The 27,416-nt window shown below is 41.6% G+C and overlaps 1 protein-coding gene across 27 annotated transcripts in view; it reads right to left on the bottom strand.

The window, feature by feature from the left end:
• The window catches only part of KALRN (kalirin RhoGEF kinase), a 653,674-nt gene that overhangs the window by 379,492 nt on the left and 246,766 nt on the right, over positions 1-27,416 (bottom strand). For all 27 annotated transcript variants that reach the window (XM_020287048.2, XM_020287049.2, XM_020287013.2 and 24 more), the window contains exon 6: positions 18,722-18,844. In XM_020287048.2, coding sequence (XP_020142637.1) covers positions 18,722-18,844 — 123 coding nt within the window. The remainder of the gene's footprint in view (positions 1-18,721; positions 18,845-27,416) is intronic.

Here is a 27,416-nt window from a genome sequence, read left to right as displayed (position 1 = left end):
TCAAATATTGAATAAAAAAGCTAATATGAAATATATAAACAGTATTATCTCAACTGAGAAAACATTATGTATACCAGGGAAGCACACCCAAATGTTAACAGTTATTGAATGCTTATTTGGTACCAGATAGACATGATGTGGGAACTTTAGGGTCTTTTTCTCATCTTTATTCTCTTATACTCAGAAAATTTAAAAAAAATTTTTTTTTGGTGTATATATTTTTTAATAATCAGGGAAAAATGTTTATAAACTATCTAGAGGAAATTCTCCCTCTCCACTGAAGTTAATAATAAAAGTATCAGATAGCTGTATGTAATAGAGCTGGGGAATTTATGTTCAACCTTCTACTTCAATTCAATTCATTCTTTTTATTGAGGGACAAAGGTTGTTTCTAGTTTCTTCTCTATTACAATTAATGCTAGGGGTTTCTAGGTACTTTTAATTTTAATAGATTTGAGTTTTTAAAAAAATATTTTTAGAGATGGGGTCTTGCTATGTTGCCCAGGCTGGACTTAAACTCCTGGACTCAAGCAATCCTCCCACCTCAGCCTCCCAAGTAGCTGGGACTACAGCTATATGTGCCACTATGCCCAGCTAGATTTGGTATTTTTAATTTTAATTTTAAAATTATTTTAATGAGATATATTTATGGATTTAGCCAGGTTTCACTCCATCAAACTGTAATTACTCAAATTTCTCCATCTCTTTTCACTTTGATATAGTTGTCTTTTTAAAATAAAGTATAATTTCTGTATAATGGAATGGGGCAGGTTTTAACAAATACTGCTTTTATAAGGAAAGGAATATAAAACCACTTTATTTAAAGTTTTTAGAACCCCAAGTTCATGTAACAATCTTGTTTTAAAGTTGGAAAAAAAAAAAAGGAACCCAAACATATCTTGAATCTGCCTAGTAGGTACTTAAAACTGTTTGTTAAATCAATCAAGTGATGTAGTCATGATCACAAAGAAAAAGGAAGAATGAGATTAGAATCCAGGCCTCTTGATTACACTCTGCACAACTCCTCTGCTTATTGCTACCTTTTTTTGATGCCCTGCAGCTTCTATTAACTTAAGTTTTTATTTTTTTACAGAGAGTCAGGAGGAATATTTGGAGATTTCCCCATATAGCTTTCAGAGGTTTTGTAAATAACATTCAATATCAGTAAGAAAAAAAAGAGATTGTGCCAAAGCAATAGAAAAAACTCGGCCTCACCTCCTTTTTCCAGTTTAATAATACCATATGTATTACTTACATCTTTGCCAGTACCAAACTCATTTTGGGTCAAAGCTGTTAAATCATTAGTTTATGATTAATTAGTTTAACATTACCATGTAAACCTGCTGATCCCACCTCGAAACATATGGACACTGGGATAGTAACATCTGGAATAAGAACTGTCCATGCTTGAAACTATACTACAATAGCTATGAGATACGATGAGCTCTAAAGGAAACCTCCATTTTCTGCCTCCTATGAACCACAGGATACCCTCTGGGGGGCCAATTGGGGCAGTTGATGGATGACTATCTGACCAGGTCTGGCCGAACAGTAGGTCAAACCATGTGGAAGCCATCTGTCACTGTCAGATGGAGAGAGAAAGAGGGCAGGAATAGCCCTGGTGCTCAGCAAAGATAACACTGGCTCAGGAGTCCTCTGCCCCTCTGGTCTGGCTTGCTATAGCAATGTTTCCTCCAGCAATTGCTTTACAAACCATTAAGCAGCCATGAAAACAAGCGCCTGGCCATATGTCCAAGGGCCATAGGAAACGAAATCCAGGAGCGGGTTTAAGAAAAAGAGAAGCTCCTCTCTCTCCCTCTCCTTTTTCAGCTTTGAGTAAAACTTCCTTGGAGGGTGAGTGTTTCTGTATGAGACATCTTTGCAGAATTGAAATGGCAGGGAAGGGTGGGTAAAGCTGGAATCAGATTCAGGGACACCAGCAAGGAAAGCAACTGTGAATAATGCAGACTCTCTGGGTTAGGATATAGTAATTTTAGGCTGCCTTTAAGGTTAAAATCAGAGGCTATAAGACTTCAGGGAAGTACATTCATCAGTATTTTATCCCCCAGTCGTCTCTGTTGTAGGGCCTGGCTACTCCATGCTTGGTCTGTGGCACCAGCATCACCTGGGAGCTGGCTAGAAATGCAGCATTTCGGGCCCCTCCCCAACCTTCTGAATCAGCATCTGCATTTTAACAAGATCGTTCCACGTGGTAGGTATGCACGCTTACCTTTGAGAAGCTCTGTGTCCGGGAACTCTGAAGAGCTGCCCCGAACAAGAAGTATTTCATCTAGTACTCCAGGCCCTGACAATAAGAATAACTGAACATTTGCCAAGCAGACACATTGCCAAATGTCGTGCCTAAAATGCATGGCCACATTTCATCCCTATGCCATCCCTGGCAAGGGCACAATCATAATCCCCTGTTTATAGATGAAGTGGCAAGGCTCTAAGAAATTTAAATAACTTGCCTAAGACCACCAGCTAGGAAGGAAATACAGAGCTCCAGTCTGACCTCGTGTCCAAACCCCTTACTCACTCTGCTGTTTTTACCTTGCCATAAATTCAAAAGCAGTTGGGCAGGCCAAGGAAGTTCTCTGAGGGAGAGGGGAGATGATGAAGAGAAATTTCTCCCAAAGATTCTAAAAATCATATCCCAGAGAAATAGGGCCCCTGGAGAGAGAATTTAATAAAAATTTTTTCATCTGTGAAGCTTCCCCATTGGGCCCTTGACTTTCCCTTGGAATTCCCAAATTGGCCCAGCTCCAGAATAGGCAGGAGCCTGGTGGGTGGACTTCTCTTGCCCTCTCCCTCCTTGAAGCAATAATCTCCACCCGAAAACCCAAGGCCAGCCATCCTGGGGAACAGGTCTTTGTCTCCACAGAACCACAAGAAAGCTCAGGATTAAAACAACTCTTTGCCCCCTTAATCAATATCTTGCCTTACTGCTGGAGTCTTAACTGTTATCCTATGTATTTATTCATCCATTCATTAATTAAACAATGCAAGGTACTGTGCAAGCAGGGAACGATACAGACAAAATGCCTATGCTCACAAAGCTTACATTATAGAAGTCACATAATAAATTAATAAATATTTACTATATTTTTATTTCAGCGCTATATAAAATACAGCTGGGAAAAGGATAGAGTGTGATGGGGTTGGGAGTGCTACCCAAGACAGAGAAGCCAGGGTAGCCTTCTTGAAGTGACACCTGTGCTTGGCCCTGAATGAAGTGAGAGTAGCCATGTGGCTGCATGGAGAAGGCGGTTCCATGTGGAGGGAGCAACAGCAGCAAAAACCATAAGAAGGAATGACTTTGATGGGTCAAGAAACAGCAAGAATCCCAGGGTGACTGGGGCAGATGAATAAGTTATAGAGGCTGAGATGTAAGAGATAACAAGTCTCAACTATGTAGAGCCCAGTAAGCCACAGGAGGGACCTAGGCTCTCATCCTGTAAAGGTTGGGAAGACATTAAGCATCTCAAGCAGAGAGTGACACAATGTAATGTACCTCACCTTTTGGCAGAATGACTTAGGCTGTTGTGTTGAGAATGGAATAAGGGAGACCAGGTAGGAGCTACTGCACCAGTCCAGGCAGGAGCTATGGCAGCTTGGACCAGGGTGGTGACCATGAAGGTGGTGACAAGAGGCCAGATTCTGGATATCTTTTGAGGATAGAGCTGAAAGCACTGCTAGAGGAAACCTTTAACTCTTCCTCATTTCCAGGCTTCTGGCTGTGTGATGAAATCTAACCTCTGCTTTTTGTACTGCTCTTTTCCCATCTAACCACCTGGTCCTGACTTCTCACATCACTTGAATTTCCTGACTTGCAAACATCTCATCTATATGTCCTTGATCTGTCTTTGTCCCGCCTCTGGTGCTCCTGGCCAGCTACCATCCATGTCCCAGAGTGGCGTAAACAACATCGCTGCTGCTGATTATCATCAATACTTTGTATCTGTGCCCCACTTTACAGTGTAAGACTTTTCATGTACACTATCTCATCTAATGCACTAGGTTTCACAAACCATTTCATGTCTTTCATTCAACTCCAGGAGACCTCAAAAAAAGGCATAAGTCAACTTTGGCTGAATTTCAGACAAATTAACTATGTGGCAGCTGCAGAGAAGACAGAGAGCAGACGGTGGCTGTAGATGAATATGTGTGTGTGGGTAAACTGAGCTATGAGGCTCAGGGGACAAACACCGAAGGTACAGCAAACAACCTGAAGGCAAGGAACGTACTGACAGAAGGCCCCAGAAAGTAGGGACTGAAGCCAGAAAAGAGGGTACCAGGGCTGTGGGCAGAGAACCAGGAATGAAGGAGAAGAGGAGGGAACTTGGATACCTGTAGGGGCGTGAGTGGCCAAGAGAGAAGGCTGAGCTGGGCAGTGCCAACCACAAGTCAGAAATCTAATCATCAGCCAAGTCCTGTGGGGACCCAGGCCAGGTGACTGGGCAGCAGGAAAGGGGAGCCAGCACTGTATACTAGAATGATACTGAGAAGACTGGCTAAGCCAAGGGAATTCCCTGTTTGAATAGGAGCCAATCCCCAAACACGGTGAATAGGGACAGTGGGTAAAGGCAAAGGGGGCATCTAGGGAGACTGGGGTAGGGAGAAAAAGACAGGCACTCTTTCTCCCTGGATACTCTTGACATTGGGGGGAAGTTTTCCACTCCCAACTCCACATGCTAATTACTCAGTAGCTTTAGAGTCTGAGCCCAGAGCTAACACCAGTTGGCTTACTTCCTTCACCCTGGACTGCTGGTGATTCTCAACCTGGTTTTCAACCTTGTAAGGATTTCCTGGGTCCCACCACAATATAGTTAAATCAGAATCTGAGGCAGTGGGGCCCATATGTGACATTTTTGAAGAGCTCTCCAGGTGACTCCAGTGTGCAGCCAGAGTGGAGGACCACTGCCTTAGACACATGCACTAGCTTCACTACAGCTCAGTTCAAAGCACACCCCTCTCTCCTTTGTGTCTAGTTTAATGTTGACAATAGTGCCAAGAGCAAGGGTCATAAATGTATATTTATGAGCAGATCAGAAAATAAAATCTAATCCTTCTATTGAGTTGGAAGAAAAGGAAAATCCTACCCACCATGCTGTTTGTGGAGATATAAACACTGCATCCTGTTCAACTTGATTGGTAAGAGCAGGTCTGGCTGGGGATACCTGCAGTACTTTGAGATCACAGGTTTCCCCAGTGTTAACACTTAGGAACCCCAGTGTTAACAACAAGCACTGGATCACAGTTTTTCTTGTCAGAGTGGGGCATTTATTAGTGGCTTTATTCTCATCTTTTGGATTAGAATCTTAGAAGCAAAGGCATTTGGGGTTAGGGGGAACTTGAAAGATCATCCAGTCCAGTAACTTCTGGATGTTAGTGTGCACCACCTGGGGACCTGGTAAGCATCCTAGCTGCCAGGGCATCCTTATGGAAACAAGTGCTCTCATTCACCTTCTTACTAGCTGTTCAGGTTCTGCTGGGGTCACACCCTACTGGGCTCCCTTAAAGGTAAAAGCCTTGCCAGTTCTGCATTCTTGCTGCCTAACTCTGTTCAAGGTTGGTGACAGATGCTATGGCATGCTTAATATCCTTATTCACTCAAAAAGTATTTATTAGGCACCTACCAGGTATTGTTATAGGTCCTGGGGATACATCTGTGAACGAAACAGACAAAACTCTGCCCTTAACAGCTTATATTCTAATGGGTAAAATTCTCTTTGCATTACATACATGAATTTGAGGATGGATAAATTTCAAGTTCTTTGAAGATAGTTTTGTATCTTGTGACTCTTGACTGTTCTCAAGATTTGATAAAGGACACAGAAAATACAAATAGCAAAAGTTTGTTGAATGCACGAGTGAATACTGAGACATGCACACAGATCCTGCTACCTCAGCTTCACCAACAACATCAGGGTTGGTGTCCATGCTCTGTCATGGCCAGTCTCTTTAACGTTTAAGAAGGCTATACCTTGGCCAGGTGAGGTGGCTCATGTCTGTAATCCTAGCACTCTGGGAAGCCGAGGCAGGAGGATCATTTGAGCTCAGGAGCTCGAGACCAGCCTGAGCAAGACCCCGTCTCTACTAAAAAATAGAAAAAATTAGCTGGGTATGGTGGTGCACACCTGTAGTCCCAGCTACTCAGTAGGCTGAGGCAGGAAGATCACTTGAGCCCAGGATTTTGAGGTTACAGTGAGCTATGATGATGCCACTGCACTCTACCCAAGGTGACAGAGTGAGACTCTATCTCAAAAAAAAACCAAAAACAAAAACAAAACAAAAAAAAGAAGGTTATATCTTAAAGCAAGTTAGAACCTACTTACAAACCCTTCACTCTCCAGTTGTCTTCTTTTACATATTTTTAAAAAAGTTTTTCACATATCACACAATTCATCCATTGAAAGTTTATAATTCAACAATTTTATTAGTATTTAGTATACTCCCTTATCCCTTTTCCATCCCAACCCTAGACAACAACTAATCTATTTTCTGTTTCTAAAGGTTTGCCTATTCTGGACTTTTCATACATATGGAACGTATATGATAGGTGGTAGTTTTGACTGGCTTCTTTAACTTGGCAAAATGTTTTCAAGGTTCATCCATGTTGTAGCACACACAGCAGCACTTCATTCCTTTTTTTGGCCAAATAATATTCCATTATATGTATATACCACATTTTGTTTATCCATCCATCAGTTGATGAACATTAGGGTTGTCACTACCTTTTGGCTATATGAATAATGTTGCTTAAACATTTGTACACAATGTGTAGATATTTTGTGTGGACATATGTTTACATTTGTCTCGAGTACATATCTAGGAGTTGAATCACTAGGTCATATGGCAACTCTGTGGTTAACTGAGGAACTGACAGACTGTATTCCAATGAGGTTACACCATTTTACACTCCTGTTATCCATGTATGAGGCTTTTGACTTCTCCATGTCCTTTTCAACATTTGTTCTTATCAGAGATTTTGATTATAGCCATCTTAGTAGGTGTGAAGTGGTATCTTACTGAGGTTTTAATTTACATTTCCCTGATGACTAATGACGTCAAGCATCTTTATATGTGCTTATTGACCACTTGTATATCTTCTTTGAAGAAATGTCTATTCAGATCCTTTGTCCATTTGAATTGGGTTATGTAATTTTATTATTGAATTTTAAGAGTTCTTTATATATTGTAGACACAAGTCCGTTTTCAGATAATTTGCAAGTATTCTCTCTGATTTTGTGGTTTGTCTTTTTACTTTCTTGATTATATCTTTTGATGCGCTAAAGTTTTTAATTTTGATGAAGTTCAATTTATCTATTTTTAATTTAATGTAAGGTAAGGGTCCACTTCATTCTTTTGCATGTGACTATCTACTTGTCTCAGCACCATTTGTTGAAAAGACAATTCTTTCCATATTGAATGATATTGGCACTGTTGTCAAAAATCAGTTGACCACAGACACATAGGTTTATTTATGGACTCTTTATTCTATCCCACTCATCTATATGTCTATCATTATACCAGTACCATACTGTCTTACTTACTGTTGCTTTGTGGTTGGTTTTGAATTTGAGCGGTTTGAGCCCTCCAGTTTTGTTTCTCTTTTTGAAGATTTTTTTTTTTTTTTTTTTTTTTTTTGCTTTTCTGGGTCCCTTGAAATTCCATATGAATTTCAGAGTCAGCTTGTCAATTTCTACAATGAAGCAACCCAGGATTCTGATGGAGATATACTGAATTTGTAGATCAATTTGGGAAGTATTTCCATCTTAACAATATTAAGTCTTCTAATCAATGAATATGAGATGTTTGTCCATTTACCTACATCTTTAGTTTCTTTCAACTTTTTAAAGTTTTCAGAATACAAGTTTTACACTCCTTTTATTAAATTTATTCCCAAGTATCTTATTCTTTATGTATTATAAATGTTCTTAATTTAGTTTTCAGATTGTTCATTGTAAGTGTATAAGAATACAATTGATTTTTGTATATTGATTTTGTATCCTGCAACTTTGCTGAACTCATTTACTAGTTCTAATAGTTTTTTACTAGGTGCCTTAGGATTTTCCATATACATGATCATGACATCTCATAATAGAGATAGTCTTACTTATTTATTTCCAATTTGGATGCCTTTTATTTCTTTTTCCTGAATAATTGCCTGGGATAGACCCTCCAATATTGAATTGAAGTGGCAAGAGTATCCTTATCTTGTTCCCAATCTTAAGGGGAAGTATCTAGTCTTTCACCATTAAGTATAATGTTAGCTGTGAGTTTTTCAAGATGCTGTATATCAGGTTGAGGAACTTCTCTTCTATTCCTAGTTTGTTGAGTGATTTTATCATTAAAGGGTGTTGGATTTTCTTAAATGTTTTTTCTGGTCTACTAAGATGATTGTGTGGTTTGGGGGTTTTATTCCACTGATGGTAAACCAAACTCACAATTCTCAGATGATTCCTTCTTAGTCATAGTGTATAGTTCTTTCTATATGTTGCTGGTTTTGATTTGACAGTATTTTGGGGAATCTTTTGATCCACAATCATAAGAGATACTAGTGTGTGTTTTCTTTTTTTGCATGATGGCTTTGTATCTGGGTATCAAGGTAATACTGGCCTCTTAGGATGAGCTAAGATGTGTTCCCTCCTCTACTATTCTTTGTAAAAGCTTGTTAAGAATTATTAATAGTATTAATTCTTCTTTAAATGTTTGGCAGAATTCAGAGGTAAAACCATCTGGGCCAGGGGTTTTCTTTGAGAATATTTCTTTGATTACTAATTCAATCACTTTATTTGTTATAGGTCTATTCAGATTATTTCTTTTTTTTAAATGTTTTTTATTTCAGCATATTATGTGGGTACAAATGTTTAGGTCACATATATTGCCTTTGCCCCACCCGAGTCAGAGCTTCAAGCATGTCCATCCCCAAGATGGTGCGCACCACACTCAATAGGTGTGTATATACCCATCCCTCCTCCCGCCTCCCATCTGCCCGGCCCCTGATGAATGTTATTACTATATGTGCACTTAAGTGTTGATCAGTTAATATCAATTTGATGGTGAGTACATGTGTTTGTTTTTCCATTCTTGTGATACTTCACTTAGTAGAATGGTTTCCAGCTCTATCCAGGATAATACATGAGGTGCTATATCACCGGAATTTTTGTGGCTGAGTAGAACTCCATGATATACATATACCACATTTTATTAATCCACTCATGTATTGATGGGCACTTGGGTTGTTCTACATCTTTGCAATTATGAATTGTGCTGTTATAAACATTCTAGTATCAGACTTCAAGCTGTCCTACAAGGCTATAGTAACTAAAACAGCATAGTATTGGCACAAAAACAGAGACATAGACCAATGGAACAGAACTGAGAACCCAGATATAAAACCATCCTCATACAGCCATCTAATCTTTGACAAAGCAGACAAAAACTTACACGAGGAAAAGAATCCTTATTCACTAAATAGTGCTGGAAAAATTGGATAGCCATATATAGAAGACTGAAACAGGATCCATACCTTTCACCTTTCACAAAAATCAACTAACAGTGGATAACAGACTTAAACCTAAGGCAAAAAACTATAAGAATTCTAGAAGAAAATATTGGAAAAACTCTTATAGACATTGGCCTCAGCAAAGAATTTATGATCCCAAAGGCAATCACAGCAACAATAAAAATAAATAAATGGGACCTGATCAAGTTAAAAAGCATCTGCACAGCCAAAGAAACTATCATAAGAGCAAACAGACAATCTACAGAAAGGGAGAAAATGTAAGGCTGGTGGCAGGGGCCCCCTCCCCTCCCTAGATGGAAAAAGAAAATGCTTAGTGACCTGATCTGCCAAGGACAAACTGCCAGGCCCCACTGAGAGGAACCACACCCTGATGTCCACCTGGATTCGCTCCTGATTCCACAAATACCTCCAGCCCCTCCTATTTCTCAATGACCATCCAAGGTCACAATAGAGAATCCCCAGCTCTTCCCGCCACAAGTCCCTAGCCCCGTCCAAAGGGTATAAAAGGCCTCAGCCCCTTCAAACTGCAGCGACTTCCAGGGCCCCCCTCTCTTGGGGCCCCAGAACCTCGTCCACGAGTGTATAATAAAGCCACGTGGTTTGGACCCCACTCTTTCTCTCTCTGTGTCTGTCTTTTCTTTTCGCCGCCACCGAAAAACCTTATAGAAAATATTTGCATGTTACACATCAGATTATTTCTTCTTGAATCAGTGCCAATTGTTTGTATCTTTCTAGGAATTTGTCCTACTTGGAGATCCTTGTGGTTCCTGGCTGTGTAGATTAATGTTTTTCAACAAATTGGGGAAGATTTCAGCCATTATTTCTTCTAACACTTTTTTCTGTTCTTTTCACTCTCTCCTCTCCTTATGGTACTGCCATTATATCACTCTCTGTTCTTCATATTACATAAGGTCTATTATTCTGTCTTCAAGGCTGCTAATTCTTTCTTTTGCCAGCTGCAATCTAATGTTGAATCCTGCTATTGAATTTTAATTTGTTATTTTATTTTACAGCTTCAAATTTCCTTTTGGTTCTTTTTTATCATTTCTGTCTCTTTACTAATATTATGTGTCTGATGGGACATTGTCATTATACCTTCCTTTACTTCTTCAAATCATGGTTTCCTTTTTGGTTTTTTGAACATATTTATCATGGCAAACTTGAAGTCTTTGTCAAATTTAACATCTAGTTGCTCTCAAAGGCAGTTTAAGTTGACATTTTTTTTTCTGGTGTATGCTTTTTATTTATTTATTTCCTGGTCATACTTTCCTATTCCTTTGTATGTATAATAATTATTTTGTTGTTTTGAAAATTAGATACTTTAGATAATATATTGTAGCAACTCTGCATACTGGTCTCCCATTTCTGGGGGTTGCTAATGTTATTTGCTTATTTGTTTAGTGACTGATTATTTTAATGAAATCTATTCCCACCCACCCCCACCCCCACAGTAGGAAGCTCAGATGTTGCTCCTTGGGGTAGGTATAGCCTTAGGTATGACCACAAGCACCCTGGGATGACAGTAGTTTTGGCAGTGCTCTCTTTGACTTTCTCTTTCACTGACCACACCCAGATGTGAAATTCTACTAAATGCCAGCTGATTGTTCTATTGTTTTCAACAATGTATTTGGGGGGTATAAATTGTTCCACAAACCTATCCAATCAAATTTGGAACCCTTTGAAGAGATAGTTTCTGAGGTCAGTGCTTGAGATTTTTCCTGGACCCAGGAGGTCCCTTTCCCTGGTTCTCCCTATATCTTTAGATATAGGCTAACGTTTAGCCTATATCTCCAATGAATCTACCAATCTTCTTTCAATTGCTTTCATCAGAACTTCCCAAAGGGCATTTCTTTTTTTTTTTTTTTTTTTTTTGAGACAGAGTCTCACTTTGTTGTCCAGGCTAGAGTGAGTGCCGTGGCGTCAGCCTAGCTCACAGCAACCTCAAACTCCTGGGCTCGAGTGATCCTTCTGCCTCAGCCTCCCGAGTAGCTGGGACTACAGGCATGCGCCACTATGCCCGGCTAATTTTTTTTTTTTATATATATATCAGTTGGCCAATTAATTTCTTTCTGTTTATAGTAGAGATGGGGTCTCGCTCTTGCTCAGGCTGGTTTTGAACTCCTGACCTTGAGCAATCCGCCCGCCTCAGCCTCCCAAGAGCTAGGATTACAGGCGTGAGCCACAGCGCCCGGCCCCAAAGGGCATTTCTGAAAGTGTTTTGAACTTCTTCACTCTATTACAAATGAAATCAGTTCCTCTGGGGAAAGATTTGGAGAGATGTAGATATAGATACACATTTTTTTTTTTTATCCCAAACCAAAATCTCTCAGCCATGGCTGTGAATGGAGCTGGAGCTGAGGATGATAATGTGCTTTCTTGAGTGACATCTCCACTTTAGGACCTGAAAACTCAGTGGAGTGGGGTGAGTAGCCTCAGGTCTTCTTGGCTTGCCTTTCCCAGAATGGAACTTATGCCTAAGGGCAACTGGGGCCCTAGTATTCTCAGCAGCATTGCACCCATGGTACACCTGCTGGTCCACAAGGAGGAGGGCTGAGCAGAAAAGGGAAGTCTACACTTCTAGGCCACACTCACCCAGAACTCAGCCTCAGTAAAAGGTAGCTTGGGGCAGGATAAGAAATGTCCTATCTGGAAAGACAGTCCTTCAACTAGGAACTGGGAGGGAAAGAGACCCTGTATTCTTGGTTGCAGCAATCTGGAGTGGATTTCCATCTTACTGAGCTGGGAGGGAAAAGGGAAAGAGTAGGTGGGTCTTGGTTCATATACCATAGACTCACTGTTCTTACTGAGTTTTAGTAGATTTTATTGAATAAATGTTTTTAATTTGCTGTACACACTTAGGACTATTTCCAGAGACTTGTTTTAAAATAATTTTCACTAGTTTCTATGGAAAACAGGGCTATAGAGTTCTTCATGCTATCATCCTGAAAGCAGACTGTCTTTCAGATGATGATGTTTTAGATACTATTTTATGCATATAGATCTTCACAGAACAATTCTCTAACTTTAATGTGTATATAAATCACCTAGGGAGCTTGTTTAGAATGCAGATTCCTAGGGTCCTACTCCCAGAGGTTATGATTTTCCATAACTGGGGTGAAAGTCAAAAAGAAATCTGCATTTTTAGCAAGCTCCTTACATGATTCAGTGAAAAAAATTATACTAAAAAGAATAATGCAGTCCAGATAAAACTGATTTCTTTTTCTTTTTCTTTTTTAATGGTTCCATGTCTACTAAGGGGCTCTGCACCTATGGCAGGGTCAAACTCTAGCTATTTAAACATTACAATAGCAAATATATGTGTGTGTTTATACCAAAATCTAGAAATTCAGTTATTATAGGAAGTGCTGTTTGTTTAGAAATAGGGATGTGCTGCAGAATAATAGTTTGGGGCTGCCAAGAATCAAAGATGACAGAGACTGTGGACAAGGTTTCTCAGATTGTTATCAGGAGACTATTTGCCTCAGAATCTTTATTTCTGTTGTACCAGATCTGACTCTTCCTTGGTGCTGTCATCTGTAGCTGTGGTGTTAGGATATGTATGTGTATACATACACATATATTGGTTTTATCCATGTTTCCATGCTCATAATTCTCATAGCCCTGGTTGTAGTCTTTTATTATAATGTTGGGTGCTTTAAGCCTCAGAAGCAGGCCTTAGGAAACAGAATCTCTCTGACCTTCTGTCCTCCTTTTACCAATCCCAAGGAAAGACTCTAACTTCCTCCACGTTTTGATGATGGCTCATTAGACTCTCATTACAGAGAAGGTCCCACCATATACCCTGGAGGAAGGTATGTCAACGTAACAAAGCTTTCATAGAAATGAAGAGGATTGGGTTTGGGGTGCTGCCATGTAGCTGGAGGGTGGAATACTTGGAGAGGGCATGGGGGAAGCTCCACACCCCTTCCCCCATACCTATGCATCTCTTCATCTGTATCCTTTGTAATATCCTTTACAACAAACCAGTAAACATGTTTCGCTGAGTTATGTGAGCCAGAAAAGCAAACCCAAAGAGGGGTTTGTGGGAACTCCAATTCTAAGCCTGTCAGTCAGAAGTTCCAGAGGCCTGAACTTGCAACTGCTATCTGAAGGGAAGTCTTAGGGACTCAGGCCTCGACCTGTGGGATCTGACACTATTTCCAGGTAGATAGTGTCAAAATTGAATTGGAATAGACCCAGCTGGTGTCAGCTGCAGAAAAGATTGCTTGTTCATTGGTGGGGAGAACCCCGTCCCCTGACATTTGGTCACAGAAATCTTCTGTGTTGATGATTGTGGTGTGAGAGCCAAGGGAAAACACAGTTTGATTTTTTCTAAACAGTAGCTTTCCCTCAATACAAAGAGAATACCATAGTCTTTGCTGCGATTGGGCTGATTGCACACAGTCAAGTGGCATTATGTGCCTCTGGTGAGCAAATTAATAGGATTACAGCAGTTATGAAGCACGCTGCTGCAGAGAGGACTCCTGCCACCCAGATGCACACTGTCATCACTAATGTGAATCCTCACAGCCGTAATAATAGAAAATGAACAGCATTTCATATTTTAAAACTCTAGACAGAAGCCATTAGCGATTTATTTTTTCCCAAAGAACCAGCTAATTAAAATTGTAAATAAGGTTCTGTTATGTTTGTATGTACTCCTGTGTCTCATGAAGAACCACAGTATAGATGGCTGTAAGACTATTCTGTGCATATTACAACCTGCCTTCACTTCCATCTGTCCACACTCCCATCAGAGAAGAAGGCCACGCTCAGGGGAAGGAGGATTTATGAGAAAGGCTTCCACAACAGAAGGCAGAATTAAGAAAGAGGAGGACCCCAGAGAGCTCAGGAAACCTGGCTTTCTGAGGCACTGTAAGAAGCCAGAGAATATTTTCCTACTGGGTGGTAATTTAGTAGGTGGGTAGTTATTGTTGTTGTTATTATTGAATATCAGCAGAATAGGATTCCCTAATGGGAATTTAAAAAAACACACTGTGACAAAAATCTAAAGATCAACCAATTTTAACTTTTTCCTTTCAGTGTTGCTCATGCACCATACTTAGTAAGGTATTAGTAGGGTATCACTCCCAGAGACACTCTTGGTATGGTAGTAATTGATGGCTTCTATTGGTACCAATTCACAGCTAAAATATAAAAAAATTGATTTTCCTTTCATGATTTAATGATATGCAATTATTTCTCTGTGTTATGGACTGAATTGTACCCACCCCAAATTCATATGTTGGAGCTCCAACCCCTAGTACCTCAGAATGTGACTGCATTTGAAAATAAGGTCTTTAAAGAGGTAATTAAGTTTAAATGAGGCCATTAGGGTGGGAGCTAATCCACTCTGACTGGTGCCCTTACAAAAAGAGCAGATTAAGACATACAGAGAGATGCCAAGAGTGTGCGCCCACAGAGAAAAGGCCTCATGAGAGCACAGTGAGAAGGTGGCTATTTGCAAGCCAAGGAGAGAGCCTCAAGAGAAACTAGGCCTGTCAATACCTTGATGTTGGACTTCAAGCCTCCAGAACCCTAAGCAAATAAATTTCTGGTGTTCAATCCACTCAGTCTGTGGTATTATAATGGCAGCCCCAGCAAACTAATACTCAGGAATGGGCACCTTAGCTGGAGTGGGGTTTTTAACCAGTGTATAAACACGTGACACATGAAAACAAAACTTAATAGGTAAGTTATTAATTGGTTATTTTAATTTATAAAACAATATACCTAGGACTTAAAATTATGAATTCTTTGGTATATAGTAGTTAATTCATAGGCCATTAATTATTGTCAATGAATGAACAATGAGCCTTAAATCAATGCTGATTATTGACTGGAAAATATACCTGACCTGACCCCCACCTCATTTAAATTGGGCCCTTTTGTTACACTCTGTCACAATATTCCTTATCTTCCAACATAAAACTTGTTTGTTTGTAATTATATATTTATTTGTGAGATCATATATTTAACATGTCTCTCCATTGGATTCTCCATGGGACACAATCATCTCTGTTTTGTTCACCACTGATCACAATGTCTGATCCTTCATTATTTGTTGAATGAGTGAATAAAGAAGGTATGAGATTCTTAGGATCTTAAATTGGGGAGGTTGATTGAGAGGCTTTAGGATTCCCCTGAATCTCCTAAAACTGCCCGAAAAAAAATTTGTTCATATATACATTTCTCCAGGAGAGGACACACAACCTTCATTAGATTTCAAAGGGATCTGTGACCCCCCTGCAACATAAGGAATCACTGGCCTCTTTCAGTGGTAAAATAAGATTCAATACTAAGGAACTAACCTGTAGCCTGAAACAAAGTATGCTACATTTACATGCAGGGGTGTATGAGTGTAAGTATATATGTGTGTATAATTTCCAAGAACAGAAACACTTCAGTGAATTTGCAAGAACAATCCACGTTCCTACAGCACCTGAGTAACTGATCATTCCTATAGTCACTGGGCTCAAGCAGTAGCCGCTGGCATCCATCTGTTTCCTGGCAGCAACATCCATCAACTGGGCCAGAAAAAGAAGCCTGTAATTCCATCCTCTCACCTGCTTGGGATGCTGACATCCTTCTTTGTGGGAAGTTTCTTTTAATAACAAACCTGTAAGCCTCCCGTTACAAAGGCACCAAGCCGTGTTTATAATGCACAGGTGCCCAGGCAATCTGATCCAACAACCGTGGGATTTCCCTTCCCTCACCCTGCAGCCAGAGAGGAGATCCTGCCTAATCAGGCTAAGGAGGCCTCTGAGTGCTGTGTGCACTCGCAGCACAGGGAGGATACAAGATGGGCTGGAACATGCTAATTGGCTGTGATATAGGACATCTTTGCTTCCCTGTCTCCAAGTTCCTGAAGCTACTTCCCTTCAATAAATTTCCTCCCTCATTTTTGTCCTAAAAATGGAGACTTCAACAGGAAATCTGTCAGAGCAAAGGTTTTTGATGTGTCATTAACTCTCAGTTTTCCACAAGAACAGAGAAAAGCAGTCCTGCAGATAATTCAAAGCCAAAGGCTCTGTTTAACTTTGTAGTTCATTGTTTCTAGGGGCTTGGTGGCAGCCTTACCTCCCTAATTATATTTGTCTTTGTTTCTTATTAAAATGAGTTTGTCTATCTTAGGACCAGGCAGTTGGGTGACGTGAAGATTCTTGCACAGAATTTGTGAAAGTCACCAGGGGAAATCCACAAAGCACATAAATAATCAAACTAGATTTGAGTTCATGTTTTAAATCACCTGTAATCAATTGCTTTCCTCCTCTGTGACTAAAGTGAGCTGGAGATGAGAATTAACTATAGGAGAAGTTGCAATAAAATGAGTCTTTACATTTAAATGAAGATACAGACTGTGTCGTGGCCAAAATGGATAATATAACTGGTGTTGATGATTTCCATGCCTGGTCTCACAACCTTCTATTCTGTAGCCAGAGTGGTCTTTTTATGCAAATCTCTTGATGTCATCACTACCTAACACACTTCTGTGGCTCTCTGTGCTAGTCATTAGGACTATTCACAACTATCCTGTTCTCTCCTTCCCAATATGCATAGGGACTGTATGATGTCCCAAACCACAAGTTAGAGGTGGTAGTGTGGTTGGCACTGGCCAAGAAAATGTGAGCAAGTGTGTCACTTCTAGGTAAGAAGGTTTCAGAGCCAGCATGTGTGTCTGGCTACATGCTTTGCCTGGCAAGGCAACTGGCAGCATCTGAGACTGTGGCTGCTCCATTCACCCTGGTCCTTGGGTGATTGATAAGCCTAGCTCTCAGCAGCTAGTGATGGGTGTGTGCTAAAAGCAAAAAAGAAATCTGTTGTTTTAAACCACTGAGATTTTAAGCCTCTAGTTAACTCAGCATATCCCCATCACTGCACATATCAAGCTACACCATCACTGTCTCAGTTTCTCTTGAACCAGACTCTGAACAACTTGAGGCCAGGATTATTTCTTCTATAGTATGTTAACTCCAGTGCATGAAAATATTTAAAACAATCTGGTAGAAAATGAAATTCTCTTCCTTTTTGGCCTCTGTGTGCCTCCGTGTTTATGTTTTTCTAACATTTAACCCACACCCAGTATCACCAGCTGCAATGATAAGATGTCTCTGGTTTTCAAATATATGGGGAATGGTGGAGCTATTCTTTTGGACCACAGTGCACATAGGAAGAGCTGGCAGGGGAGAGAGAGATGCTGAGGCACACTTAAGCGCAGGAGTTAGAAATACCATGAGTTAAGGAGCAGACAGGATTTTGAAAGAAAGTCTTGGGCAACCACACAGAAATAAAGTTACCCCAAAGTGTTAGGCTTATGAGGGATAATAGTTGTCATCTGGACTAGACTCCTATATCCTTGTTTCTATCATAATACCAGCATTTACTGAAGACTTACTCTGTGCCAGGCACACTTCCAATTGTTTTACAATTAACTCATTGAATCCTCACAACAACCTGATAAAGTGGCTAGTGTACAATTTCTATTTTACAGATGAAGAACAAGTATGGAGAGGTAAAGTAAGTTGCGTCTGGCCACACAGCTAGCAGATATCCCTCTCCAAATTCAGTATCTGCTTGAATACTCCCCATCGTGGGGAGCTCACTAACTCCCACTGCATCTCACCTACCTCCACCCTCCAAGCCATGTCCTGCCTCCCCTCAAACTGCCATCCTCTGAACATTTCTGCCTCCTAGACCAACATAAAGCAATTCCACTCTTTTCTCTTTGTCAGCCCTTCAAATGCAGCAATCATGTGTCCCCTAGGGTTTCTCTTCCCCAGTCTAAACAGTCCCAGTTCACTGAACTGTTTCCAATGTGCCATAGCTTGAGGCCCCTAACCATCCCAGCTCAGTGACTCACATTTGGTGGGGACCAAAAAATGTCAGTTGAGTCAGTAGAGTGGAACTGGTGACTTTCCCTTCCAAATCTTGAGCTGAGCTGGTGTCTCCTACAACCCTGAGCACATTCCTTACACAGCGTGAAGCAGAGTCTAGAAGCAGAAATGGAGCCACAACCTGTCACAGGAGCAGCTGGCTGGCCACGTGCCCTGCATGGGCCCCATCCTGGCAATGGAAGGCTAAAGGGTCTGCATGTTCAGAAATCCTTGTTCTTACTCCATGGGAACACAGTTTCTGCCCCTCCCAGCTCTCCTGCCCCCAGAGGCAATGTGAGAACAGCCCCTCACTCACCATGGAGTTCATGGCGAAGTGATTGTGCTGCGTCTGGAGGTCTAGGGCGTGCTGGTAGCTGACTCCGATCTCCGTGTGGCTCTGGAGGAATAACTCCTTGTTGTGGCTTATCCAGTCGAACATCTAGAGGGGACGAGAAGGCACAGAGTAATCAGAAAGGTCATGAGTCTGATAGGGAAAAACTTTCAGAGCTACTGGAAGGAAAGATGCCCTCTTGCTGGTGCCCAGTGAGAACCAGCCATCGTTATCAGATCGTTCACAGGGCTGGGCCACAGCCTGGTTCCTCAGAAGAACCCTGGCTTCCAGCATAAGAACCCACCAGCAGCCTCTATTTTACTCTATAGAGCCTAAGGGGAAAAAAGAAAATGAGTGAGATAGGGAAATGGGAGAGAAAGCTGTTTACTATCCCCAGCTGCTGCCCCTTTGTGAAACCTTTGGAAAGCCTCAGAGAGGCCCCATGCTTGCTTTACAGACAGGTGCTGAGGAGACAAGCTGGGAGGCTTAATCATTGCCCCGGTGCATGAGTAGAAAAGACACATACCCCTAAGAGGCTGCAGGGTACCTGTACATGCCCTGTCCCACTTACATACTGCCCAGCCACACACACTGTTGAAATGGTTCTGAATCGAATCAACTTTTCTTGCAACTCTACAACCTCACAATTCCAGGGTTTCTGGTATAACCCACCAGGGGCCAGAAGAGGAGGACTGTAAGGATAGAGTAAGTACTGCCTGATGCTAGCACAGTGGGCATTGAGCCACTTTCCTCCTCTGAGCTCTAAACCCTGGTTTTCTTGTAAGTATCCACCCTTCCTCTAACCTACACACTTCAAGGGGGGCTGCTCAGGACCCCTAGCTCTTCAGGACCCCAGTCCTAAGCCAAACAGTACATGACATTTCCCAACCAATGAGATTGTCTCAGAAATGAGAATGGGATCCAATTCAGTATGTTTAAAATGTGAAGGGAAGTTTGCTGGAAACTTCTGGGAAAACAGATCCCTAGTTCTTTAGAGACAGCTTCTCTTCCTCTAATACTGTTATATATGCCTCTGACCTCAAATTGCTGTAGCCATTCTTCTGTTGAACTGAGGGTGAAGCCAATGGGCAGGGAAAGGGCGGGGCCAAGACAACTGCAAGAAACAGGCAGAGCCCTGACCAAGCCTTTCCTGATCTCCACTTTCTTGCTTGACTTCCTTAGGACCTGAGCCAAGAAATCCTCTTTATTATTCAAGCCAGTTTTCCAGTCAGGTTTTCTATAATTTTCTGCCCAAAGCAGCCAAGTGATAAAGCCAGGAAAGGTTTGAAACAGTGTACTTGGAGAAGAGGACTACAATACTTGGGCCTCACGCTCCATAGTTTGGGATGGACTCAAGGCTGTGGCCCAGTTGCAGAGTGGAGCAGGGAGTAGCTGAGCATGGGAGCAGGCTGAGAAGCTGCAAAGATTGTGAGAGCTTCCCAGAGATAGAAGCACAGAACCACTTCATTCCATTATTCCCCTGTAACAGAAGAGTGAATTAATTTTTTCAGTTATATTCAACCAACATTTATGGGACACCTGCTATGTGCCAGGTACTGTTGGAGGCAACAGACAGGCAAAAATGGCTAAAATGTCTTTTAAGTGGCTTAAAGGCCAGTGTGGAAAACAGACATGGACTCAGATACAACTTCAGCACAACCTGGCATTAATTCAATTAAAATGACAACTCAAACAAAATCTACCAATACAATAAAGGCCAATGTGGGCTGTTGAAGGAGCACAGAGGAGGGCACCTCACCTACTTGTGAAGGAGTGGGATGTGGGAAGAGCAGAGAAGGCTTCTCAGAGGAGGTGACACCTGCGTTGAGCCTTGACTCAGGTAGGAATCAGCCAGGTGAAGGCCAGTGAGATGCGTGCTCCAGGCAAAGGGGCAGAACAGGGGGCAGCCCAGTGCCATCATGGGACAGGACAGTGCAATATCTTCAGCTGTGCTTCCAGAGCTTGATGGCAAGGGAAGGTGTGGCTGGGGATGGAGGTGGGATGGGCTGACCAGGAAGAGTTCTATGCACAGGCGGCAGGGAACTTGGACCACGCACTGTGGCTGCAAGGTGTCAGTGGAGGGTTTTAAACCGAGCAGTGAGGTGTGAAAGGAGCTTTGATAGCAGCGTGGGAAGTGGAGTGGAGGGGGAGAAATGGGGCAGAGAAGTGGATTAGGAAACTGTTGTAGTAATCCTGGTGAGGATTATAGAAATCCTGGTGATGAAGGTGAGGACATGGAAACCTAGATTAGCAGTGGATCTGAGAAGTGGGCAGATTTGAGAGCTATTGGGAGAAAGACTGAGCACTCATGGTTGTTTGGAGAAGGAAGGGTTAGGAAGAGCTAGGGAGAAGAGCCAGGTTTCCAGCATGGCAACCTGGGACCTTGTCATAAAAGGCGCCACCAAAAGTGTTGCCCAAAGATAAGGGTAAGAAGCTTGCATGGGGGTGGGGAATAGTGGGTTTATGATAGTCCATTTTAGATGTGCTGAATTTGAGAGGCTTATGAGTCTCAAGCAAAGGTGTACTGTGGGAAGTTAGATTTGTCTGAAGGTCAGGAGAGAGACATCAGGGCTGTCACAACTCACACCTAAGTATAAAAACATCACCTTCTGAAAGCAAACGTGCACGATTTCGAGATTATTCTCCCTTTTGAATTACACTTCTGCCTACCTGCACCAACCAAAGTATCATTCTTCCACTTGTGTCAGAGGATTTGTTTCAGGCTGGGGCTCCTGTAGAAGTCTGTGTCTGTGCTGTGTGCACTGTCCTGCGCCCACCAGCCACAGCCAGCCCCGCACTTGGTCAGGCCTAGTTTGTTTTCTTTTTTTCTTTAATCATTATTAAGGACAAGGGGTAAAAGAAGACAAGGTCCCAAAGAGTTTAGAGGACTCTCTTTCTGTAGCATTTGATCTTTAAAATTCTTCCTCCTAGCCCCATTTTAAAATAATTTCTCATCTCTTTTCCTTATTGACAAAAGAATCAATAAAGTTAATGAAAATCTGAAATGCCTGAAGTCCTTGGAACTTGTGATGAAAAGCACTCACTCCATATACTTACTTGGATATCTCAGTGGCCGAGAAGTGACCTTCCCTGTATTTTATGTTAAATGACTATTTAGATATGCAAATAAGCAGCTGAGTTATGTGCTAGCACTGGAATGATTAGATTGTCCGGCGCCAGGTCCCTGCTGGACTACAGAGCAAGGAGAGCTGAACACAGACCAATTAGGGTGGAAAGCAATATAAACGTTGAGTTAAAAGACAGGAAAGAGTTGAGAGTGCTGGAGAAATCGTGCACCTCCCCGAACTGCCTTCTTACAGAATGAGGTCTGCGCTCATACCATCCCACCTGATTCTGCCTCCTGCATGTGGAGCACATGAGCTGCTCACTGGTGGCTGGGCATTCTGGGAGAGTTTAGCTTGTACTGGAGGTAGTGCTCCAAAGAGATGACATATGTCTCAGAGAAAGACCTTCTCTGGGGACTAGATAGTGCCATGTGACATCAGGAACCAGGGTTTCTACACAATAGCAATTTCCTAAGGGACAATCACAAGTCTTTTTTGGGCCTAAACTTGCTGCCTATTTGTATACAATCCTCACCCTTGCAAACCTGGCTGTCTGCAAGGGTAACAGTCATCTCTATTGCATTCAGTGGAACTGGCTGCAGAGACAGGATGCGTGTGTGCATGCAGACAAGTGGGACGAAGACTAGGCTGGTTTCTGGCTTGCCTCTGTGACTAACTCCCCATAAGACTGTGGGCAAGTCACTTCATTTCTGGGCTTCTCATTTGCAAGCCATGGTGATTCCCAGATTGGAGGTAAGCATCCTGGTTTACAATAGGCTCAATTTGGAAATTTACGGAATGCATTTTTTTCCCATTAAAACTAAAAGAGTTTTATTGCATCTCCTGAATGAGATGGTATGTTCATTACTATAATATATAGTATTGCATATTCATTACTACATTTCCAACTTTTTGAATAAAAGGCCAGTGAGAAAACTGCCATTGTTTCATAACCATAGAAAGGGTGCTTCTTAGTCTCAGCCTTGACATTTGTGCAATGCTTGAGTTCAAAATGTCCATTCTCCCACATCATCTCATTGCATTCTCAAATCCCACAAGGTGCTATCATCAGGCCCACTTCACAACTGGAGCAAACAGGTTCAGGGAAGTGAAGCCCAAGGTCTAGAATTCATTCTTTTTACCCAGTGCCACATTTACTGAGTGCCTGGTGAGCCAGGCTCTTGGGACACTGCCCTGCCTCCTGCTCACATGGCTGTAAGACTTCCCCTGCCTGGGTTCCACAGGACCCTCACCCTGCAAGGGCCCTATGGAGCTCCAGCCAGGGTAAGGTGCTGTCCCTCATGTGGGACCACCCACTCACCAACACCCAGCCTCCTCCTCCCCCACAGCCTGCACCATCAGGATGCAGTGCAGATGCCTGGGGACAGATGGTTCAAATAGCTTCACTTCTCTCAATAAATACCTATTCAATGAATGAGGGAATGAATACTATGAGTTGGCCGTGGGCTCTAGGGTTATTAATTTCCAGACATGCAGACCCTTTCTAAGCTCCCTTCTAGCTAGTACATTTTATAATTTGATTTATTTAAATGTGGCTTTCTGGAAGACACTTGAACTAGATTGACTCAAGGATATAAACAAACAAACAAAGGAAATATCTCCAAAGTGGTTTCAAACTTTTTGATGTCTTTCTTTTTTGAGAAGCTACAAATGGCGGGTTCAACAAAATATAACAACAACAAAAAATTCCTCCAAGAGGAAAGTTCATCTCTAAATAATGCAATTGTTTCTCTTTGTCCGAAACCAACATAGTTTTGCCTCATTAAGAAGATAGATGTTATATGTAGGCCACTTGGGGTTTTGTTTTGTTTTGTTTTGCCCTTTTCATGTTTTATGTTTAAGCTAAGTATTTTTTTTATTCTGGCTAAAATCCAGTGAAAGTATACAAATCTGGTTCTTAATAAATAGTAAATGTTAAAGAAATCTATTTAAATGCAAATTAGGAAAATAAACAAACCTTTTTCTCCTTTTTCTTTTAAAGACAGGGCTCCCTAAAATGTTATTACTGTTCTGTTTTTAATGAAGCATAAAATATTTCATAGAGCAAGTATATTAAAGACCTCATGTTTATTTTCCTTCATTTGCCAAATTTAGCGATAGCATCTGATCGAGAGTTTTAACTTTCAAACCACCTTATCATCACTGTTAGTATTTTATACTCTAATTATAGATTGCATTGGTATTAAAGATGTTTATATTCAGTTTTGATGAGCTGATTAAGAGGACAGAAGACAACCAGTGGATTTTCTTTGCCTAAATATGCACACTCCAATATCAACAGTGTCTGCTATACCCTGTTTATACACTGCATCCATAAAAGCTTCTACCCTAGAGTTCACTAGCAACCTCCTTGCAGGTGAACCTTGTTATCTCTGGGAAACTAGGCGTCCAGTCAATTCCAAAATAAAATTATATGTGTGTTACAGCGCAAAGGACAGAATTCAAATCAGTGCAGATTCTGCTATATAAACTTCGACAAGTTTTATTACTGGTCTGAAACTCAGTTTCTGATCTGTAAAAATTTACACTATTTAAACCATAGAATAATAGGAAGAGTCAAATAAAATGATGGATGTGAAAATGCTTTGTTAAGTGCTACATAGATGGTAGATTTTAAAATCCACATAATAAGCACATTTGATTGCATGTATTTCCCAAATGTTTTCATTTCGAGTACAAAACAGATGAAAGGTGTGGATTTAAAATTGCAATAGGTTCATCTTACTGCAAAATCACCATGGGCTAATGGGAATCACACCTGCAGCTCATATACAAACACATCCATAGCCCACCTACCCAGAGATGCACCCCCAGGGCAACCACAGGGCACTGCACAGACACAGACCAAGGGAACCTAACACCCTCACCTTCACACACACTCTGGGGCCCTGTGGGTGCCCCTGCCCACATAAGACTCAGAAACATGTATACTCTCTCAGGGTTCTGCTTGAGGGCACTGTGCCTTCCTGCTGTCCCTGGGTGGCCAGGGATCTCACTCCTGGCTCTTGCTTCTAAATTCCCCCTTCCCCATCCTCTCTGCCACACCTGAACACCTTTACCACCAGACACTCAGTCCTTTTAGTAGCTCTTAACAGTTTTTCACTCAGGAGAGATGCCTATTAAAATGTAATTTTTCCTGCAATCCCTCCTGGACTTAATTTATCCTGGATATAGAAACAGCTTAGTAAGAAAGCAAGGCCGTTTGTAAGCACAGCCCAGGGATGAGATCCTAAAATGAGGTGGCAGAGAAGCCCTAGACAGACGAAGAGAGAGGTCCTAAAAATAGAAGTATGTGGGAACCAAAGACAAACTCTTCCCACTTTACAATTCTGCTCTCATGGGAATGCAGACTGACCTGGGATACATGTTTCTGTGCAAACAGGGTAACACACAGACCTCATGTGTGTGTTCTAGCTCAGGACCCTTCAACCCTAGTTTTCAATTATCCACTCTCCTACAATTGAACTTTCCTGCTTTTCCAACACAAGGTAAAGAAAGAGAGAGAAAAAAAGAACCCCAAAATTCTACTTATTTCTAGGTTCCAAGAATTTCTCACCATAGGAAGTTTGACATGCACCTATTCTGTATCCTGCAAGCCCTATAGGCCACAAGGATTTCAAGATGCTGAGGAGATCATCACTACACTAATATCTATGGACAGGAAGGTGGCTGGGATATGGGACTGACAGGCTGCAGGTCTAGAGAAGGTGCTCTAGGGTCTACCTGTTTTCCTTTATGTTTTTGGAATGTCAGCTGGCATATTTTTATATATTATATAAAAGAGAAGACATTCTTGTCTTTTGTCATAAATCCAGGAAGGATATTTCAGCCTGGTTCCTAGGAGACACCATCACTGTATTCGCAGTAATCGGGATGTCAGACAGTTTCACTGCCCAGGCTGTGTCTCTGACCTGTAGACATGCTATGGATCTCCAGCACCTTCCATGCTCAAATTCTGTAAATCCCAAATCCTATGTTTAACATCCTTACATGTTGCCCATAGTCTAGAATAGTCCTGATTTCTCTGTAAAAAAGCCAAATATCCCACTGTGAGCAAGGAGTTAACAAAACCCTTTACCCTTATTTGTGGTAACACGACCTTCAGTTAACATCCAAGTTCTGTTTCCTTAAAAACAAGTAAAAGATGGTATATACTGACATATTACTAAATCATGTTTCCTATGATTGGCAAATTTCATCTAGATTTGGGAGGAACTATAAATGAGCTGCAAAGACATGATGGGTACACCATACCTTGGGCTTCACTGCAAGTGGTGACTCTTGCAACTGGCATGTTCATTGCAGAAATCCTGGAAGCTGTGCCAGGGGAGTTGTTATGAGCCATTCTAGCTCCTGTGGGCATGGAGTTTATATGCCATGGCAGATCCTGTAGGTGCCCAATGCAGATCTTAGCTCCTTGCACCTCAGCTGGACTGCTGCAAGAACTGCTCTGCTGGCAACCTATGGTTCGCATCTTATGTTGTTCTCAGTAGATCAGTGCCAAAGGTGGCCTATGGTAGTTCTCCTAAGTCTGAATGTTTAGTAGAGCCTAAGAAGACTCCCTGCTAGGTGCTACACCCATATTTTAGAGCCAAACTATATCTAAAACAGGACTGTACTCTCCTTGTCTTCCCTTTCTCCAGCCTCCTTTCTTCTTTTTAATTTCTCTCCATAACGGCAGTAATGATGATGGTAACAATAACAATCATAGCAACTTACATTTGTTAAATGCTCACTATGTGGCAGGCACTATTCTAAATACTTTATATATGTTAACCCACTTAATCCTTCTAATAACCTCATGATTATCTCCCCAATATTATTAACCCCAATCTCATCATCTCCACCTTACAGATTGGGAAACTAAGGCACAGAGAAATCAATTAACTTGCCCAGAGCCACACAGTTAATAAGTGGCAGAGCAGAGATTCAACCCCAAGAGCTCTAGTTCCAGTGTTGATGCCTTGAACCTTGATGCTACATGGTCCAATGAGCTCAGAGATTCATTTGATCTCTCCTCCCCTTCATCACTAAACTTACCAAAGAATGTTCTGCACAGCTGCCTATGTTTTCCCTCCATCTACTTCATCCTTAAGCCCTTAAACACGGTCTGCTTTTACTATTTTCTTGAGTCAACACCCATAATAAAAACCAGACTCCTGTAGTTTCTAGGTGCTTTATTCTGTCAGTTCTCATTCCCTCCGACCTCGTGCCAGAATCAGATGCAGTCCTTTCTGAAATTCAACCCTGTCTGGCCCCCTAGACCAGGTCATTTGCAGCAGAAGCCCATCTGGCTGCACACAGAAGTTGTTTCTCTCCTGCTTTCACACATCTCTGGACTTGTGAACATTTTCTCAGGAGTACCAATGCTTTCATATACTTGAACTCTTCCTCGACACATCATGTCTAGTCTCAGCATGACAAAAATGATAGGAACATCCTAGTTTTGAAAGCTCACCAATCCTCCAGTCCTACATAGACTTATCCAAACTTGCCTCCCAGTTCCCTGGCTACACCTTCATGGCCCCTTTTTGTGTCCTTCACACCTTACTGTGACAGTCTAGAGACTGAACCCCAGCCCTCTGCTCTTCACT

The sequence above is a fragment of the Microcebus murinus genome, chromosome 1 (genome assembly GCF_040939455.1).
Source record: "Microcebus murinus isolate Inina chromosome 1, M.murinus_Inina_mat1.0, whole genome shotgun sequence".
NCBI lineage: Eukaryota > Metazoa > Chordata > Mammalia > Primates > Cheirogaleidae > Microcebus > Microcebus murinus.
Note: the sequence above shows the minus strand (reverse complement) of the source record. Positions and strands in the feature narration are given on the sequence as shown.